The sequence below is a fragment of the Brassica rapa genome, chromosome A03 (genome assembly GCF_000309985.2).
Source record: "Brassica rapa cultivar Chiifu-401-42 chromosome A03, CAAS_Brap_v3.01, whole genome shotgun sequence".
Lineage (NCBI taxonomy): Eukaryota > Viridiplantae > Streptophyta > Magnoliopsida > Brassicales > Brassicaceae > Brassica > Brassica rapa.
The window spans coordinates 22,061,699-22,081,836 of NC_024797.2; the positions used below are offsets into that span (position 1 = coordinate 22,061,699).

General features: G+C 38.6%; 5 protein-coding genes and 1 non-coding gene across 6 annotated transcripts; 5 read left to right on the forward strand and 1 right to left on the reverse strand.

Moving 5' to 3' along the window:
• Positions 1–468: 468 nt before the first annotated feature.
• On the forward strand, positions 469–6,179 carry LOC103860531 (G patch domain-containing protein TGH). Its single transcript, XM_009138145.3, has 16 exons — positions 469–658; positions 935–1,025; positions 1,106–1,200; positions 1,336–1,439; positions 1,787–1,848; positions 1,963–2,031; positions 2,226–2,377; positions 2,573–2,648; positions 2,727–2,813; positions 2,917–2,991; positions 3,162–3,306; positions 3,455–3,944; positions 4,080–4,361; positions 4,447–4,575; positions 4,929–5,105; positions 5,188–6,179. Exons 1-16 carry the CDS (start codon positions 524–526, stop codon positions 5,842–5,844), a joined length of 2,826 nt encoding a protein of 941 aa, XP_009136393.1. The 5' UTR covers positions 469–523; the 3' UTR covers positions 5,845–6,179.
• LOC103860530 (thymidine kinase b) lies at positions 6,157–7,479 on the reverse strand. The gene has a single exon (XM_009138144.3). The coding sequence runs from the start codon at positions 7,117–7,119 to the stop codon at positions 6,256–6,258; it is 864 nt and encodes a 287-aa protein (XP_009136392.1). The 5' UTR covers positions 7,120–7,479; the 3' UTR covers positions 6,157–6,255.
• A 1,088-nt stretch (positions 7,480–8,567) lies between these two features.
• On the forward strand, positions 8,568–8,693 carry MIR162 (microRNA MIR162). Its single transcript, NR_128639.1, has one exon. It is a non-coding gene; the product is annotated as a microRNA MIR162 (primary transcript).
• A 2,197-nt stretch (positions 8,694–10,890) lies between these two features.
• LOC103860533 (calcium sensing receptor, chloroplastic) lies at positions 10,891–13,074 on the forward strand. The gene is made up of 6 exons (XM_009138146.3): positions 10,891–11,250; positions 11,336–11,581; positions 11,658–11,850; positions 12,265–12,406; positions 12,496–12,627; positions 12,720–13,074. The coding sequence occupies exons 1-6, from the start codon at positions 11,032–11,034 to the stop codon at positions 12,949–12,951; spliced, it is 1,164 nt and encodes a 387-aa protein (XP_009136394.1). The 5' UTR covers positions 10,891–11,031; the 3' UTR covers positions 12,952–13,074.
• A 1,041-nt stretch (positions 13,075–14,115) lies between these two features.
• On the forward strand, positions 14,116–18,432 carry LOC103860535 (probable acyl-activating enzyme 17, peroxisomal). Its single transcript, XM_009138147.3, has 14 exons — positions 14,116–14,442; positions 14,526–14,658; positions 14,830–15,089; positions 15,182–15,386; positions 15,721–15,761; positions 15,855–15,980; positions 16,198–16,271; positions 16,356–16,576; positions 16,720–16,814; positions 17,052–17,268; positions 17,386–17,511; positions 17,587–17,685; positions 17,780–17,992; positions 18,095–18,432. The coding sequence occupies exons 1-14, from the start codon at positions 14,186–14,188 to the stop codon at positions 18,203–18,205; spliced, it is 2,178 nt and encodes a 725-aa protein (XP_009136395.1). The 5' UTR covers positions 14,116–14,185; the 3' UTR covers positions 18,206–18,432.
• A 50-nt stretch (positions 18,433–18,482) lies between these two features.
• LOC103860536 (protein CHAPERONE-LIKE PROTEIN OF POR1, chloroplastic) lies at positions 18,483–19,985 on the forward strand. The gene is made up of 5 exons (XM_009138148.3): positions 18,483–18,721; positions 18,813–18,913; positions 18,992–19,374; positions 19,516–19,592; positions 19,691–19,985. Exons 1-5 carry the CDS (start codon positions 18,657–18,659, stop codon positions 19,839–19,841), a joined length of 777 nt encoding a protein of 258 aa, XP_009136396.2. The 5' UTR covers positions 18,483–18,656; the 3' UTR covers positions 19,842–19,985.
• The last annotated feature ends 153 nt before the right edge of the window (positions 19,986–20,138 follow it).

Consider the following 20,138-nt stretch of genomic DNA (forward strand, 5'->3'; position numbering starts at 1 on the left):
AGTGAATATGGAAAATAGACTCCGAGATTCCACATTTGGAACAAGTCATGTTGATGAGTATGCTTTGAATCTGCAGACTGTCTCCGGTTGGAAGAGCATTGTATCACACTTTCCACAAGAAGTATTTAAGATTTAGAACGAAAAAGTGACTATATAAGCATTTTTTCCAGTCCCAGTTGTTATTGTTCAAGAGTGTAATTGTGTCTTGGTTGTTTGAACAGAGAAATAACCTATTTTTGATGTGTAGATACCCGACTTTTGGAGAGGCCAAATATACAAATCTTGTGATCCATGGTGACTAAGGTCTGATACCTATTCTTCAATACGAACTTTGTTCCATTCTCGAGTTTGCCTAGTTAGAGAGACCATTAAGTTTTTTAGAGAGACCATTCAGCATAAAATTCAAACTCATACTGGGCCGACTAATTGGCCCAAATCAGGCCCATATATCTCCTCCTTGATTATTCTCGACATTGATTCAGAATTTAGAAATCGCTTCGCTCGGTGGTTAACGAGAGAGAGAATGGGGTTAGACGAGGATGATTTCGTATTCCACGGGACGCCGATAGAGCGCGAGGATGAAATCGCTAGCCGGAAAAAGAAAGCAGTCGCCGGAGCTTCGGGAACCCTAAAAACTCTCCCTGCTTGGAAGCAAGAGGTGAGATATTTTTGATTCTTCTAGCCGTCTCTTTACTTGCTGCTGCTGATGAATAGATGAATCAAGCATCGCGAGAACCCGCTTTGGTTATGAACATTCGATGTGAATGCATCTACTTGAGCTGGTTTTAGTACTGAGAATCATGTTTATATGTATCTGAGATTTTGTTATTTAGTATATATGAATAGTTATTAGATTGATTATCTGCAGCTTTCTAATATATATTTACTTATATTCTATGGAAAGCTGCTAACATATGAAGTTTGACATGCTCAGGTGACTGATGAAGAGGGACGGAGAAGGTTCCATGGAGCATTTACTGGTGGATATTCTGCTGGGTATTACAATACAGTTGGGTCAAAAGAAGGTAAAATTTTTGAGAATTAGTTGTTTTTTTTTTAGATTTCCATCTGTAATTTGCTGTTTACAGTCTGAGTTGAATTTCAGGATGGGCTCCACAGTCGTTTACGTCGTCAAGGAAGAACAGAGCTGGAGCGAGGCAGCAAAGTATTTCTGACTTTCTAGATGAAGATGAAAAGGCGGTATGTTTCATATTCTTTAAAAAGCTCTATTTCAAGTTAAACTGTATTGCATAATCCTGCTGCAACACTTCTCAATGGTAATACGTTCAATATATATAACGATGTTAAGCCACTTTAATTTCCCTTATATTTCAGGAGTTGGAGGGGCAGTCACTGTCTGCGAGCTCGCAGTTTGACACATTTGGATTTACAGCAGCCGAACATTCTCGCAAGCAAGCTGAGAAAGAACAGCATGAAAGGTCTCTCTATACCTTTTGTCTCATATTCCTTAGTCATGCATTGTTGTAGGCTTGTAGCCTGATCAGAATTCAAGTGTGGAACGGATTGTCCTCTCTGTCTTATTAATCTTTCTACTACTCGTTGCAATCATCTGGAAGTTTCTTAGGAGCTATGTTTAGGCTGGGTTTTCAGGGTTGCTTCTTTTGATTTGGCACGAGTAATAATTTCTAGACATTGTGTGATAGTTTAATCTCGATAAGTTAAAAAGTTACTATAACTTAATGTTCTTTTTCTTCATTTAAGTTGGCTATGAAGTTAATATCTGTATGTTTTGTGGTTTGTTTGTAACAACTTTACTGTATCACAGGCCATCAGCGATCCCTGGCCCAGTTCATGACGAGCTTATCGCTCCAGCTCCGGAATCAATTGGTTAGTTTTGAAAGCCTCTTTTAAGTTCTTGCAAGACCTCCTTTATCTGTTCTCTTTATTCTCCAGTGCACTAAGTAAAGAGATCTGATCATTTTCTTCTTTCTTTTATTTCAGGAGTCAAACTTCTTTTAAAGATGGGATGGCGGCGTGGTCATTCAATAAAGGATGTGCGTGCTAGTTCAGGTTTGAACTTGTTTAACATGCATTAATCCATAACTTTAGTTTGTGCACCAATCGGCAGCGCGTACCCAGTACATTTTCATCTTGGAAATTCACATATCCGTTTTTTTTTTCCTTTTGATTAATAATACTTCGAAATCTATATTTTGAGTTTTTTAATCCATGTACTTAACATGTTTCTCTTTGATATGGTGCAGATGCTCGTAGGGAAGCTAGAAAAGCATTCTTAGCCTTCTCCTCTGATGAGAATACTAAGGAATCTTCGGACTCACTGGTTTTGGAGACTGAAGCGGAAACTTCTCTGGGTCCACAGTTCAGTGAAGATATTAAGTTTTCTGAAACCACACCTGTGAGTCAACTTTCTAGTTTTTCTTTGAAAACGAGCTTTATGCTGTTGATTGTAATTGCTATTGTTGCATACGTCTTTCATTCAGATTTGAACTTCGTATCAGAACAAATTTAGGACTGTAAATACAGCTTCTAATCTGCTGCAGAATACTTTAATTTGTGATGATTCTCTTTGTGCCTCCATAATCTATTGCAGGTATATGTTCTCAATCCAAAGCAGGACCTGCATGGTTTAGGATATGATCCTTTTAAGCATGCTCCTGAGTTTAGAGGTACGCAGTCTGGACTTTTATGATGTTTTTGCTGTTAGAGCATTCTTTTCATTAATTTGCATTTTTCCTGAATTGTAGAAAACAAAAGATCTCGCTTGTCTGCCAGTAAGGAGGCTGGCTACAGAAAACCTTTGTCAATGAAGGAAAGTCTTTTCGGACCAAAATGTAAGATCCTGTCTTACCGTTTGACCTGCTGTATTGCATATCTGTATGCCAGATTTTGGTTGCCATTATTGTGGTGTTTTGCTAATATGAGTTTAACAATCAGCAGGAAAGATGGCTCCTGGTTTTGGCATTGGCGCACTCGAGGAGCTTGATGTCGAGGATGAAGATGTGTATGCTGGTAAGAACAGATTTGCTATTTCTCTAATCATGGTTGTTTTTCGTTATAAGCATACGTATCTCTGTTTCTCTGATTCTCGAGGAAGCAAACCATTGTCTGTCAAAAGTAAATTAATTTTGGTTATACCAAGTTTGTATGCTACAATACCAAGTGTATTTCATTTCTTTTAGGATATGACTTTGATCAGACTTATGTCATAGAAGATGAACAGCCAGCAAGACCGAGCAATGACAATAGACTTAGGTTAACCTCAAAAGAGCATAATGTTCTGCCTGGTTTTGGAGCTGCTTCGAATTCTGACTACAGTGTAGAAAGGTATAACAAATTAATTTTTAACTCAATGTCATCTCACTTCTGCACGTGTAGTGGAGCTCTTTTCTCTCATAATTTGCTGATTACAACGATTTACTTTCATCTGCATATTACTAGAATTCACATCATTTTTTTTTTCTTATTTTGTTAGGTTTGATCCTCCGAAAATCCCAAAGGACTTTGTGGCCCGACATAAATTTTCTGGTCCTCGGGAGACTGAAACTAAGCCAACTGCTTCTACTCCTCCAGATGTTCCTCCCCCTGAAGATAAGAATCTGAAACTTCTGATCGATGGCTTTGCAACATTTGTTTCCCGCTGCGGGAAACTGTACGAGGATCTCTCTAGAGAGAAGAATGAATCAAATCAGTTGTTTGATTTTCTTCGGGGAGGTAGCGGTCATGACTACTATGCAAGAAGGCTGTGGGAGGAGCAACAAAAGCGCAGTGGTCAAAGTAATCTACAGTTAGATGTTAAGGTCCCTCCAAGCGTGCAGGAAATGACTGCAGAAACGCGTGGTAGCTTATTAGGGGAAAGGCCTTTGCAGAAAAGTTTGAAAGAAACAGAAACATCTTCTTCTTCTGGAGGATCATTCCAGTTCCCGACCAATCTCTCTGACACATTCACCAAATCAGCTTCCTCTGTAAGTAAACTACTTTAACACCTTATAAGAATTTGGCATGACTACAGTTAGTAGATGTGTTTCAAGGAACTCATCTGCCTCTTTACCTTTCACTAACATTTTAGACTTGTTTTGCTATTTCTCTCCTTGAAATAGCAAGAGGCAGCAGATGCTATAAAGCCTTTCAAAGAAGACCTGGCAAAACAAGAAAGATTTGAGCAGTTTCTCAAGGAGAAATATAAAGGAGGTTTACGTTCATCAGATTCCAACAGATTCAACATAGTGTCGGAATCAGCTCGTGCTCAAGAGAGGTTGGACTTTGAGGCTGCAGCTGAGGCAATTGAGAAAGGGAAAGCTTACAAGGAGGTCAGACGGGCTACTGAACGGCCTATCGACTTTCTTGCCGGCGGGCTGCAGTTTACTTCTGGTGGAACAGAGGTATGTGTGCAGAATCTTCATAGCGGTTATTCTGTGCATTGGGGGTTCTATGCTCATATGTAAAATTATTTTTCTTTCTTAACAGCAAATTAAAGACACTGGAGTAGTAGACATGAAAACAAGTAAGACATACCCTAAAAGGGAGGAGTTCCAGTGGCGTCCTGCACCTCTTCTGTGCAAACGTTTTGATCTTCCTGATCCTTTCATGGGAAAGGTAAATAAGTGGTTCCTTGCTTCTCCTTCTGGAATGTCATTTAGACTAGAAAATGAACTATCCTATAATGTCTTGTTGTGGAACGCAGATTTGTTGGTGAAAATTTTGCATAATCATGAACTTAGTTGCATTAAATGCAACTTGATGTGATAGAATATACAAACAATGAATGATGTGCGTGTTGATATAAATGACAAAAAGATAGTCAGAAACACTGCTTTCAACTTGATATCTGTTGGTTAATTTTGTCATAATAAAAGGCTCATTGTATTCTTTTTCTTATAGGATCCCTTGAAGGGGTACATTATGCGATTTTCAGTGTCATGTTCTTGCTTATTGATGTTTTATTACAGCCGGCAGCTGCTCCGAGAGCAAGAAACAAAATGGATTCTCTCCTATTCTTGCCGGATACAGTGAAAGCTGCATCTGGATCGGGAGCACGCCAAGTCTCTGATTTACAAGAACCTGAGAAAGAGCCTGAAGTCGAGGTAGAAGTGGAGAATGTGGAGAGACCTGTTGATCTTTACAAGGTAAAGAGGGTTTGTCTGAGAAAGTTTATGCTATAATCTCAATGTGATCAGTCGACTAATATTCGGTTATGTTCACTTGTAGGCCATTTTCTCTGATGATTCTGAAGATGATGAAGAACAACAACCTATGAATGGAAAGATACAAGATGGTCAAGAAAAGAAGAATGAAGCGGCTGCAACAACATTAAACCGACTGATAGCTGGTGATTTTCTAGAATCTCTAGGGAAAGAACTAGGTTTCGAAGTACCTTCTGATGCCCCTTACGCGGAAGGAACCAAACCAATGGAAGCAGAGAACAAGCCCAAAGGCAAGCCCGATGCTTCTTCTGAGAGAAGACCTGGATTGAAAGAGAAACCGGAGGAGAAGACGAGCAGCCACAAACTCGTGTCTGAAGAAGAAAAGAGTACACAAAAGAGAGAGAAGTCGTCAAGAAACTGGAGTGGTGGAAACGATCTATATTCGAGTGAATCGTCGGGAGATGAACGGAGGAGAAAACGTTCCAAGAAGGATAGGCATAGAAACTATGGCTCAGAGAGTGACTCGTCCAGTGACTACCACAAACGGGATAAGCATAGCTCAAGATCAAGAAGAAAGCAGAGAGAATCTTCGAGAGAGAAGAGGAGTGGCCACAAGAAACATTCAAAGCATTACAAGACCAAGGATTCTTCTTCCTCACGGTACAGCGGAGACGAAGAACGGAAAGAGTCAAAGCGGGAGAAGCGGAGGCGAAGAGACTGAAACCAAATCAGAGATATTGGCTGGCTTAACTCCAGAACACTTGCATACATCCTTTTGTGAACATTGAAACACCATAGAATCAGAGTTATGCAATGAAAAGTTCTCTGCATTGTCTTGATGGTGAAGGTAGTATATCAAATGATAACCTTAGCAGTCCTGGAGCTTAGTTTACATATGATACGATTGTTTTTTTTTTTTAAACTTTGTGATTGATAAACAATTGTTAAATCTTGTTTAGCCTTTTATTGGACTTGTATTGTTGATCAAACCTTCAGTTACATACGTCTAAGGATGTCTGTTGGAACAAAGTTCTGTAATTAAAATCACTGATTAAGCTAATAAGTGGTACATCACAATTCCAAGGCAGCTAGCTAAACATTTGGTTCTTTTCTAAACAACGCAAAACGCGGATTAAAACGGAGGGGAGAGACTCGTTGCTTCTAAACCGCGCGTCGCGTTTCGCTGGGAAGAAGCTTCCAAAACGGCACGAGCGGTCTCCAAAACGCCTTGACCGCTAACGTAATGACTCCGACACACAGGCATATAAACCTCCGCTCCACCGATCAGCTCCGTCTCCCTCTCCTCCGTCTTCCTCAGCGTAAACGAAGCTCTCTTCCCACAAACCTCACACCTCGACGCCAGCTTCGTAACCGTATCCGCAACCGGAACCAAATCCAGCACCGAACCGAACCTCCTCCTCAGATAATCACCATCCAATCCCGCCACAATTACCGTTTTACCCTCCTTATCAGCCGCCTCGCGGCAAAACTCGTAGAGGTCCCCGAAGAACTGCGCCTCGTCGATCCCAATCACGTCCAACTGATTCCTATACGCATCGAAACCGAATCTCTCCTTGAAAGAGTTCAGATCAGGGAGAGCCCAGCAAGGGAACTTCTCTCCGTCGTGAGTAACGATCGATTCCGCACAGTACCTGTCGTCTTTATCCGATTTGATGACGGCTACCTTCTTCCCGCTCTCCCTCTCCGAGAGGATTCGGCGGAGAAGCGTTGTGGTTTTCCCGGAGAACATCGGACCGACGACGACGTGTATCTCCCCGGGAGGAGCAGAGAAGGGCTTAGACTTAGAAGCCGCCTCCGTCTGTAACTCCCGGCGTGAGGCCGAGGGACGATGCGGATTAGTGGGGAGTCTGTTGAGCGAGAAGGCGGAAGCTGTGAGAGGGTAGCGGGAGGCGCGGAGAGCTGTAGAGAAGAGGGAAGGTTTAGGGAGGTGGAGAGAGAAGAGGGGAGGAAAAGATGGAGAGATTAGTGTTCTCATTGAAGCAGCAAAGATTGAGAAAATGATTTTTTTTTTCGCAACTCCTAGGGTTTAAGCAGATAGTGGAAAAATGAAATTAAGCTGGAGTGTGAGTTTGTTTGATTCAGTTTGTGTTCGACTGTGATGAGATAGTGGGCCATAATATTTATCTCACTCGTTGATACTACTGGGCCTTAAATAGGCCCTTGATCGTGGGCCAATTCTTAGACATTCTTTGACTTTTTGGGTTTGGATTTATAACTAGAGTCCAGGGGTTAGTTTCAGATATCATATGTAAACTCTTTACTACTGATACATATCAAAATAATAAGTATTGAGTTGACCCAGGAAAAAAAATGAAAATTCTAGATTAGTTAGAGAATATGAAAAATGGCAAAACTTTAAAGTCAAGCTTCATGCCACATATGTTTAAACCAAGTTTTGATTGATAAAAATATTATTTCGAAATCTGACCATATCTTGTTTATATGGAAAAAATATTACATTTTTAGTCCTAGTTTTTTTTTTTGCTAATAAACCTGCACCGTATCCTAGTAGTCAAAGTTTAAAAGTTTTTACATCCAAATTTGGGGTTTGAATCTCATGATATACAATTTTTTTGCAAATTGCACATTATAGAACGTCCATGTTTTAATTTTCTGAGAAAACGATTTATTAAACATTTATGCAGACACTACAAAATAAAGACTTACAAGAGATTTTCGTAATTATAATATCATAATAAATCAACAAAAAAACCTGCACATATATTTTCAATTGTAACGGTCGATATACAAATCTATCTAAATATTTATCTACTCCACATCTTATCTTCATATTATTGACTAGAAAATATAAGTAACACAAGAGTTGAAATTTTGTATAGAAATCATTTGATTATACTTTTTACAAACAGTATAGAATCATTTGTCTCCTAGATATTTAATCTTTTCATTTTAATTTATAGACTAGAAAATAGAAAAAAATGAAAAAGGTTTGACAGTAAAAAAAATGTAGAAGAAAAAGAAGTTTTGAAGAAAAAAACATGAGAATCTTTGTCTTTCCAGTCAAAATTTAATTGACCAAAAGGACAAAAGACGAGGAAGAGAAAAAAGAGTAAAATGTACGGCAAAAAGGATAAAACGGTGAGTCATCAGATTCCATTTCCTCCTTTCAAATTCGGTGGTTGTTGGTCTTTGTGTTACTCTACTCTCACATGCATGTATGTAATGTAATTATGTAAGTAACTACGCCTCTCCCCTCTCTATATATAATATACTAGAGGCTCGTAGGTATACATAAACTACATCTACCTCTCTCTCTCTCTAAATTTTTGAGATCTCCAGCTTTCCATCAATAATTTGTGTTGATCACTTATTATTTCAGATCTGTAAACTCTATTCTTTTTTTTTGTTGTTTGATTTACGATTGTTTAGGTTTGTCTTCTCATTTACCTTTGGCGAATATGATGAAAGTTGAAGTCGCTGGAGGCAGCGGTTCATCGATCAATTCCTGTGAAAAATGATGTTGGAAACAATTTACATGGGAAGCATGAATCGATCGATAAACCTCTGCATCCAGTGCTTCTCCTTCCTGATTTGTCTCATTTCTTCTGTATTAATCTATTTTAATCTGACAATATGAACATGAGATAAAGATACTCTGAATTAAAAAAAAAAAAATTCTCAGCTCATATCAAAAGTATTTTTACTTGTGGATCTTAGCTTTTGAGAAAGTCAGGGAAAATTAAACCAAGCCAAATTCTTTTTTTTATATGTATACAAAAAATGATTTTTTTTTAGGACTTTTTGCTTATGATTCTTGTCTCTTTAGTTTTATTTTTTGGGGGGGGGGGGTAAAAAAAATCAATGTTGTTTTTTTTTTTTGTTTGTACTTGCTGTGTCCACCATGTGTTCATACTTGAATGACATACAAACTATCTTAAATCCAACCATGTACTTATGTCTGATGACAATTTCATGAAAACCCTTTTTTCCAAAAAAAAAAAAAAAATCCTCTATAGGTTTTAATGATAGTGTTGGTTGCATGTTTTCTTGATCTGTTTTTGAACCAAGGTCGTGACTCTGCTGCTGATAGAATTTTTCTTCTGGTTTACATGTATCAAGGGTTTGAGTTCCTTGTTGACTCAATTCAGGTTTTCAGATCAGCTAAAATGATAAGACTCTGGCCACTGGTTTTTCTCCTGCTTTTTTTTGTACCTGAAGATAGCTGTGTGTTGTGATGGGTTTACCTCTTGAGGTTTGCTGAGATCTCGGGTTTTCTTGATGCAATGTGTGACTTTTTGTTACCTTCTCTGGCTCTTTAATCCGGCATGTTACCTGGATGTTGTTGCCTTACGGACCACCCTTGTTTTTTTTTCTTGTCTAATTATAAGAGATCCACACATAACACTAATCTTTACCCATGGAACAATAATTACTCAACACGTTGGTAAATTGTGTAATCTAGAGAGCGTAATAATCCTTTAATTTTTTTTCTTTTTTGGAACAATAATCCTTTAGTTAGGATCCTTTTTTTTAACACAATTTAGTTAGGATCCTAGTGGGTGACATTCAGTGATTAAAAACAGTCAACAGAGCCATACTACTACTACTTGTTATTTTCGCATTAGCTTCTGTTTTGTAACATTACCACTAATGAAAGTGGATGTTCAAGAAGAATCTAATGACATACATCTGTTGGAAAAAGACACTTTTGTTTGTTTGTCATTGGTGTTCCTTGTGTCCATTTTTTTTCTGCCCTTCTTTAGCAGCACGGGAAAAAAATGATGGAATCTGGTGAAGTGGATGGATTCCTGAGCTCGTGGGTTTTAAAATTCCTTGGAGAAAACTTCAAATGGTAACAATATTCCATTCACAAATTAGGTAAGAAAAGGAGAATCTTGTTCTTTAGGATCAACACTTGTGATCTTTTCTTAGATTCCCCCACACTGGAGGGTGGTAAAACATGTGAAAATAGTGTTATTCGCCTAATGGTGATGCTAAATAGAATGATGTAATATCACTTCCTAGAGTTTGATTCTAATATGTGAGCTTGTTTGTTTTAAGGTCTACTAATGTTGCTTACTATACACATGATGTGCAAATAATGTTTGTAAATGCTATGGAGTTTGTGATCTGGTGTGTTTTTCCTCATCTTCCTTCAATCATGGACAAGTTATTATGAATAAGAAGGAGATGATTTTCTTATAAACCAAAGTAAATTTTTGATGTTATCATAGAGTGTTGAGCAAGTGTGGTTAATTCACTTGTTTAGCATGCTAAACAAAGCAGGAGAAGGAAACCTAGACCAAAATCAGTTGATCATTGAGATCTTTGGTTTTGTGTGGGAGGGAAGTCAGTTGTAGTTTTCGGTTTTGGTGACGTTTAATTGTAACACATTTGACGGTTGGACACTGAACCAAAACCGTAAAATTGTAGTGTACGTCCGGTTTAATTGTTTATTAGTACAATGGTTTAGCTAAAAGTTCATCCGAATTACGTGGATTTATGGAGAAAAGGGAAACAAAATCATCTGGTTTAATTCATTTGTTCCAAATCATAACCATCTTTAAACCGACGGTTCAATTTGACCGGTTTCTATTACAGTACGACACTACTACTGTTCTGTACTAGCATTAATCAAAAAGGCAACGATTCTGTTTCGGATCGGTAATGACTGGCTCAGCTTGCACAACTAACTTCCACGTAGGATTACTCTAACCAATCAAACACCACCATTCAAATCCTCTATCTTTTTTTTCTTTCAAGAAACGCTCGTAACCATAAACTCTTCAGTCTCCATTGTTTTCTTCTTAAATGCATTTATAATCTTCCGTAGCTGAAGAAACAGTTTGCAGACAACATAAAGTCTTTGTCTTCTTCTCTCTGTCACATTGATTTGTGAAGAAGAAGAAGAGTGGCAGAGAAACCCATGGCTATGGCGGAGATGGCAATGAAGTCTTCAGTAACAACTGCAAAACTCACTCTTCCTCCTTCTTCTTCGTCTTGTAAGAAGAGAGTGAGGCAAGTCTCTGTCGCACTTCCGACAACAACCTCAATCTCTCTGTTATCTGTCTTCTCATCTCCTCCTCCTGAAGCCAAAGCTGCCGTTTCCATTTCCAAGGACCAGATCGTCTCCTCTCTCACTGAAGTAAATTCTTCATGACAAATCTCAATTTTGGATTCCCTCTTTTGAAAACCCTTTTGCTTGACGAACTCTTTGTTGTCTGTAACAGGTGGAGAAGACAATCAACCAAGTTCAAGAAACTGGTTCGAGTGTTTTCGATGCAACGCAGCGTGTTTTCCAAGTGGTAGGAGATGCTCTCAAACCAGCCTTGGACACTGCTTTGCCCATCGCAAAGCAAGCCGGCGAAGAGGCTTTGAAGCTTGCTTCTCCTGCTTTCTCAGAGGCTTCGAAGAAAGCTCAAGAAGCGATGCAAAGCTCTGGTATTGATGCAGAGCCTGTCTTTAATGCTGCAAAGGTCAGTTAGAAACTCAGCAACTCTTAGGTTTTGGTGGACATGAATATAAGTTGTTGTTGTTTTTGCTGGTGTGTAGACAGTAACAGATGTGGCCCAACAGACAACTAAAGCTATTGAAGATGCTAAGCCCATTGCTTCATCGACCATGGAGACGATATCTTCAGCTGATCCTAGTGTCGTTGTTGTTGCTGCTGGTGCTGCCTTTATTGCTTACCTTCTCCTCCCTCCTGTTTGGTCTGCTATATCTTTTAACTTCCGTGGTTACAAAGGTAAAAAAAGTCTAAGAAACTTTATTCATATATCGTCTCGAGAACATGAGCTCCTGTAATTGATTCCTAATTAATCTAATCATTTTGTTAATTGGTTACTGGTGTCTAGAGTCTAGTTCAAGTTAGCAAAAAAGTTGAAAACTGATTGTGTCTCTAAGTTTGCCTCTATAATAACATTTATAGGAAAAATTACTCTTCACACCTTTATTTCTTCTTATAAAATAGAAAATACGAGGAAAAAAATAACATTTCTCTATTCTTAGTGTATATTTAGAGATTGTTATTTTTTTTAAATACATTCGAGCAAATAATATCTCTATTAAAAAAAATTTTGTTTTAGAGGAAAAAATACAAAAATACATTGGAGATGATCTTTTAGATGATCTTACACTGTGTTGTGGTTTATGTTTTAAGGTGACCTCACACCGGCTCAGACACTTGATCTTCTCTGTTCCAAGAACTACTTGATGGTGGATATAAGATCAGAGAAAGAAAAAGAAAAAGCTGGGATTCCTCGTCTCCCTTCAAATGCAAAGAACAGTATGATCGCCATTCCGTAAGTCTTTTGCTTAACTTCTGTTCTTACTTATGTTTTTATTACAAGAGACAACCAAAAAGAAACAAGTTTCTTCTTATGATGATCAGGTTGGAAGAGCTACCGAACAAAGTAAAAGGAATCGTGAGGAACTCAAAACGTGTTGAAGCAGAAATAGCTGCATTAAAGATATCTTACCTCAAGAGAATCAACAAAGGCTCCAACATCATCATCATGGACTCGTGAGTGTTATTTTATATTTTGCTCCTTTTTACAAGACTTTTGTGGAATCTTTTTTTTTTTTGGTTCATGTGAATCTTTATTGGTTTCGTAGGTACTCGGACTCAGCTAAAATAGTGGCGAAAACGTTAAAGGTTCTCGGGTTTAAGAACTGCTGGATCGTTACAGATGGATTCTCTGGTGGAAGAGGATGGTTGCAGAGCCGTTTGGGCACTGATTCTTACAACTTCTCGTTCGCACAGGTCTTGTCTCCATCGAGGATTATACCAGCAGCTTCTAGGTTCGGTACTAGATCAGGAACCAAGTTCCTTCCCAGCTCGGACTGAGAAAACAAGAGAATGTATCATTAGCTAAAGAAGTGTTGTTTTATATTCCTTTTTACATCTCAACTTTGAGAGATCTTTTGGTAAAATTTTCGAATTATTATTTGTCTTTTAGATTGATGATCAGAAGTGGAACCAACAAAAAAACAAAGCTTAAAATCAAGCTGAATATCACCTTTGAAAGAAGAAAAAATGATCAAATAAACAGAGATGATCGGGCCTATAGTGAAGGTAGGAATAATTTGGGTAAAATTGTAAATTTAGGATTAATTCAGGAATTTAGGATTAATTCAGGACTGTGGTTGTAATTATACATAGATGCAACTAATCAGTTATCTGGTAGGCCTGCGTGTGGCTTAGCTTTTACTATCTAAGAGGTTGGTTTGCCAGTTGCCACCATCTTTTTGCCGAATATCCTTTTTTTTTTAAAGTGGTAGGGTATTTTAGAAATTTAGAATATTGTGGTAGCCTGCTAGGTCTGTCTGTGGTTTAGGGTTTAGGCAAAACAATTATACATCCTGTGTAACAAATTGATTAATCTGCCTGCAGATTATATAAAAACTTGAATAAAGAAAATTGTTGTCCAACCAAAAAGATAATACAGGCAAATATGTTAATTGACTAATCAAACTGTGCATATCATTTCACATCTTAAACATCTTGACTCTACTGGTTCGCTAATGTACAAGGAAGTTGATAATGTGTTTAGACTGCAATTAGTAGATATGTACAAAGATGATGATCAAAAGTGGAAAAAAAGTGTCAAGAGAATTCAACTACAGCAGCAATGTACAAAGACTGAAACCAATACAAAGATACATCAAATCATTGGAATTTTTATCAAATGTCAAAAGTGTTTTTTGTTTTACTTTTCCTTTTATGGTATCATCAACTTTAAGAAATCTTTTCTCATTATCTCTCATCAACACAACTTAACTTCATATAGACTGAAACAACAAAAAGATACAAAACAACATCATCAAATAAAATTTAAACTAAAATGAAAAATAACAAGAAGAAGATCAGATAAGCAACAAGAAGATGATAATCAGACGTGGAAAGAGCGATTAAAAAAAAAAAAAGTAAGAGATCAGGATTAAGTCGACACGTGGCAGTGCGCGCTTTTTTTTTTTTTAATTACGTGGAGAACTTTCCCACTCCACTCTTTAAAATTCATTTTCAATCAAAATCAGCCTTTGTATTAGGTTCTTCTCTCCAAGTTAAGAGGAAAACAAAAATGGCGTACAAATCCCTAGATTCAATCACGAGGTCTGATCTCAAAGCTCTAGGGATCTCCGACGATGTATCTTATAAGCTTCTCAGAGATCTCCAAGACATCATCCGCAATCACAGCTCCGCCACGCCCCCTGAGCGGTGGATTGAGATATCTCGACGGATCCTTCACCCTGACCTCCCTTTCTCTTTTCACCAGATGATGTATTACGGCTGCTACAAGGATTACGGACCCGACCCGCCCGCTTGGTTACCCGACCCGTATGAATTGCTCTTTTTTATCAGATTTCTAGACGTTTCGCTTTGTTATTTAATCGGTGGTGTGGTGATGGTCTCTTTTATAGGAAGGTTGCTTCTTTAACTAACGTTGGCGGTTTGCTAGAAAGGCGTGGGAGAGAGTTCTTAGGTGATGATAGCTATAAGGATCCCATTTCGAGTTTCTCGAGTTTTCAAGACTTCTCTGTATCTAATCCTGAGGTAACTAACAAGTAACAATACTACTCTTGTTTTTATTTTATTTTTGAATTAAGTGCAATGTTAAATTATCCGGTGGCCAACCTTATTAAGCTCGACATGTCACACTAGTCGCAGGGCCTATATGTTTTTTTTTTTTTTTTTTGTAATTGTGGTTTTTTCACACTGTTGCAGGTGTACTGGAGAACTATTCTGGATGAGTTGAACATATTGTTTTCTGTACCTCCTAAGTGTGTTTTAGAGAAGGACACGTCTGGAGATAACCCTGGGGGCAGTTGGCTTCCTGGAGCGTATCTGAACCCTGCGAGGAGCTGTTTGAGTAGTGGCTCAAAGAGGAGATCGGACAACGACGTTGTGATCCGATGGCGTAACGAAGGAAGCGATGATCTTGCGGTTAATAACATGACGCTTCTTGAGTTACGGTCACAGGTTTGGTATGGAATTTCTCATCCTTTTGTCGAAAATGAGAAGTTTTTATTTGGTGAAAGAGATGATAATGTATACTGTTGTTTATCTGATGTATAAGGTTAGCTGCACATGCTCTTAATGCCTTGGATTTGGAGGAAGAGTCAGCAATCGCGATTGATATGCCGATGAACGTTGAGTCCGTGATCATATACCTTGCCATTGTTTTAGCAGGCCACGTGGTTGTTTCTATAGCTGATAGTTTCTCTCCCCGTGAAATATCGACGCGGCTTAAAATTTCAAAAGCAAAAGCCGTATTTACTCAGGTACATTTCTCATGATTCTTTGATAACTGTACAATTCAAGGTGTGGTTTTTGTTTTTGTTTTTGTTTTATTAGTGGTGAACTGTTTGGCTTTTGGGTATTATTTAGTTAAAGTTGTGGCGACAATCTTAACGGTTGTAAGATGTCTGTAGCCTGTTTGGAAAATCCACTCTGGTTGAATTTAGTATAAAGTAGTTTGGCATATAATGGCTACTGTTTAAAAACCATCACCAATCATATAACAGGGTTTTACTCACGTTAATTATTGAAAAAGCAGATGTGACATTTTTTTTCTTCGTTTCTTTATTTTTCATTTCGTTTATCTTTTTTTTCCAGGATGAGATCATTCGTGGTGATAAAAGTATTCCCCTTTATAGGTGAAGTTTTTTGCAATCCAGCAGGCCTGAATTTTTTTTTCTCAAGAAACCAGGTGTAAAAATGGTTCTCATGTTATCTATTTGACTCTGCAGAAGGGTCGTTGATGCAGAAGCACCCTTGGCAATTGTTATTCCAGCGAGAGGCTCATTCGTCAGAATGAACCTCCGTGAGAATGATTTGTCTTGGAACGAGTTTTTGGGAAAGGCAGGAAACATGAGGTACACTCAGTGTATACAATACTCTACAGCTTCCAGTTATAAACTGAAAACAACATCAACGAAAAAGTTCAGTAAAAAAAAAACCACAGCAACGTTTTCTTGATAGGGGTGAAATTTAAAATCTTACATTTCACCTGATAATAATAGCCAATAAATAAGTTGTGATACTTGTTTAATGTCATAAAAACGAATACGCACTTTTTTACTGTTCTTTCAGAGGTGTGGAATATATTGCTGTAGAGAAACCAGCAGGAGCTTGCACGAACATCCTTTTCTCATCAGGAACAACCGGTAAGCCAATGGATAAAAGCTGCATCATGGAATGTAGATAAGGATGTGTGTGTTGAAATACTATGTTTTGCGTTTCTGGTGTAGGTGATCCAAAGGCTATCCCATGGACCAACATTTCTCCTCTGAAATCTGCTGCTGATGCTTGGTGCCATTTGGATGTTCATCAGGGAGATGTTGTTGCTTGGCCGACCAACCTTGGGTGGATGATGGGTCCGTGGCTCGTTTATGCTTCCTTGATAAATGGGGCTTGCATGGCATTGTACAATGGATCACCTCTTGGTCCTGCCTTTGCCAAATTTGTGCAGGTAAGCAATGTAACTTATGCATTCCTATCCCATTGGCTTAACAGATAAAAAATTTGAAGAGATAAAAGCAATTGATAGTTTGTGTCAATATTCCTTAAACCAAATCATTTAAATATCTAACGGGGTTTATAATCTGGGGTTAGGATGCTGAGGTAACAATGCTAGGTGTGATACCAAGCATTGTTCGGACGTGGCAAAACTCAAACTCGACTTCTGGATATGATTGGTCACGAATCCGGTAATTCCCAAAGTTGATCCCCAGTTAAGCCTGAAAGTTCTCGTAGCTAGGAGTTTAAATGTTTGTAAATGTCCTCATGTCACACAAATATAAATTTTCCGAAATGAATAAACTTAGGTAGGTTTAAACTAACGTTCCTATGAAAAAGTGTTTGATGAACATATTTTGACATCGCTAAACTGATGATAATTTTTAGACAGTAACATTGATGTCTTATGTTTAATACTTTTTCAACAGTTGTTTCGGTTCGACTGGTGAAGCCTCGAATGTAGACGAGTATCTATGGCTGATGAGCAGGGCTCATTACAAACCTGTAATCGAGTATTGTGGAGGAACTGAGATTGGAGGTAGTTTTGTCACTGGTTCTTTGCTCCAGCCTCAGTCCCTGGCTGCTTTTAGCACCGCTACCATGGGTTGCAAGCTTTTCATTCTCGGTGAAGATGGCAATCCTCTTGTAAGCAAATTTATTTGCGTCATCGATGATGCAGTGTTGATTCTGAACGATTTTAAGGTGTCAGGGATTGAACTGAAGTTAGCATGGTCGTTTTTTATTTTTCCTTCCTCATTTCAGCCTCCAGAGGCAGAAGGAGTAGGAGAACTGGCTCTTTATCCTCACGTGTTTGGAGCCTCAAGCACTCTCCTGAATGGAAATCACTACAACGTTTACTTCAAAGGAATGCCCACCTTCCAAGGACAGGTAATCCAACTCTTGCCACATTCTCACGTAAGTTTTCATCAGTTTTGAGTGTGCTGCATACCTGCTTTTCGATAGATTTTAAGAAGACACGGAGATTTATTTGAACGGACTTCAAAAGGATACTATCGTGCTCACGGACGTGCTGATGACACAATGAATCTTGGTGGTATAAAGGTAACCTTACTTACTATACAATGCTCTTATTATATAGTATTAATGTACATTATCATAATTCATAATCATACTCTGCCGCCTGTTCTTTGCCCAGGTCGGTTCTATTGAGATCGAACGAGTCTGTAACTCCGTTGATGACAGCGTCTTGGAGACAGCAGCGATCGGTGTTCCACCTCCCAGTGGAGGTCCTGAGCAACTAGTAATAGCTGTTGTGCTCAAGAACCCTGAGTTACGGAATCATGACATGAACCTCTTGAAAAAGTCCTTCAATTCTGAGATACAAAAGAAACTCAATCCATTGTTCAAGGTAATAGTATTACAAACAACCAAACGCAACGGAGCTCATAAGTTGTGTTGTTGTTCGAAATTTTATACAACAAATAGGCTAATGTGAAAATATCTTATGCAGGTATCATCTGTTGTGACTCTGCCTTCCTTGCCGAGAACAGCCACAAATAAGGTTATGAGAAGAGTTTTAAGGCAACAGCTTACTCAGACCGGTCTAAAGTCGAAGCTATGAGAGACTATTGTTTGCCATTAAACCCACAACGTTTGGTCTTTTGTTGTACATCCACGTCTATATCAATAAATGATTCTCAATTTACACATAGCCTGTGGAATATGTCTTCTACGAGTGTATCACGAGATCCGTAAATAGTGCGATCCTTGATGTGAATATGTACTTGTCCTGTAATGTAACATTGTAACGTGAACAGTTGATCAATTATTCGTGTTGGTGGTGTACAATCAGGAGGTGTAAAACAACTTATTTCGGAATTAGGGGTGATATTAAATAATATTATGAAATACATGGACATAAAACGTAATAAATAAAAGAAGTGAGGGGTATTCTGTAATTTACATGAACAGATTTGGGGGATAATAGCCATAGTTCATCATCTTCTTCACCAAACCTTAGGGGATAACTTAGAAACAAGAAAACGGCGTCGGTTTGACCCGACGGAGGAACCATGTCGTCTTCTCTTCTTCTCTCAGGCTCTACAGTATCTTCTTCATTCATCGCTCCTTCGAAGCTGTAATCTCTCTCTCTCTCTCCTTCATTTCACCTTCTTTCGACTTATCCGATTTCAAATTCTAGGGTTTGTGTTGTTTGTTTATGATTACAGTTATCTCTTACGGAATCAAAATCAATCACTGTCACTATCTCGGAACGTTTCGAGAAGCTTCAAACCCCTTAGGTGCTCCTCCGCTGATTCTCCATACGGAGGTTAATATCATCTCCCCTTCTTCTTGCTAAAAGTCTCCATCTTTACGCTGTTTAATGACTTTTTTCTTTTGTGTGTAGGCAACGTGCCCACGTTCCCTCGAACCAGGGTCTGGGACCCATACAAGCGTCTAGGGATAAGCCCCTACGCCTCCGAGGAAGAGATCTGGGCCTCGCGCAACTTCCTCTTGGAGCAGTACGCGGGACACGAGAGGAGCCAAGAGTCTATAGAAGGCGCATTCGAGAAGCTTCTCATGTCTAGTTTTGTGAAGAGGAAGAAGACTAAGATCAACCTCAAGACGAGGTTGAAGAAGAAAGTTGAGGAGTCTCCTCCGTGGCTTAAAGCTCTTCTTGATTTCGTTGAGATGCCTCCCATGGATACTGTTTTCAGAAGACTCTTTCTTTTCGCTTTCATGGGTGGTTGGAGTATCATGAACTCTGCAGAAGGCGGTCCTGCCTTTCAGGTTTTTGGCTTTGCTTCTTCATCTTAAGTGTAGTTTTAGTCTTGTTGAGACTATCTAATCTAGTAGAAGTCTTAGTATAAGGTTAACCTGTAGATACATAGATGAAGAAGTGTGCTTGAAACCTTTGGCTGTTACTTGTAGGTGGCGGTGTCGTTGGCGGCTTGCGTATATTTCCTTAATGAGAAGACGAAGAGCTTGGGGAGAGCTTGCTTAATCGGGTAACCTCCTGGTGCTAATTGAAAACTAGCTAAAACTAGAACTTGGATTTTTTTTTTTTTTTTAATTCATTGAATGTGTTTGGTTGTTATGGTTGCAGGTTTGGTGCATTAACAGTCGGGTGGTTCTGCGGTTCGCTAGTCATTCCCATGATTCCGACGGCTTTCATTAACCCGACATGGACCCTGGAGCTTCTAACGTCACTGGTTGCTTATGTGTTTTTGTTTCTTTCTTGTACTTTCCTCAAGTAGGTTGTTGCACTTTTATCCAGACTTTGTGTTTCTTTCTTGTACCTGTTCTCGCCGGAAAATTGAACTTGAGTTCTACAACATTGGTTAACTCTTGTTAAAGTATGGAATCAAGTTGATGAGGATCTTACCAACCAAGTGGATAAATATCGGTATCAAAATCTGTATCTTATGTCTATGTAAATACATTCGAATACCTAAATAATTATGTTTTCAATATGATGAAACCAATAATTTTCTTTCATATTATGGGAATTATATATCAAAATTGATTATTTTAATTGGGTAATTGCGTATGAG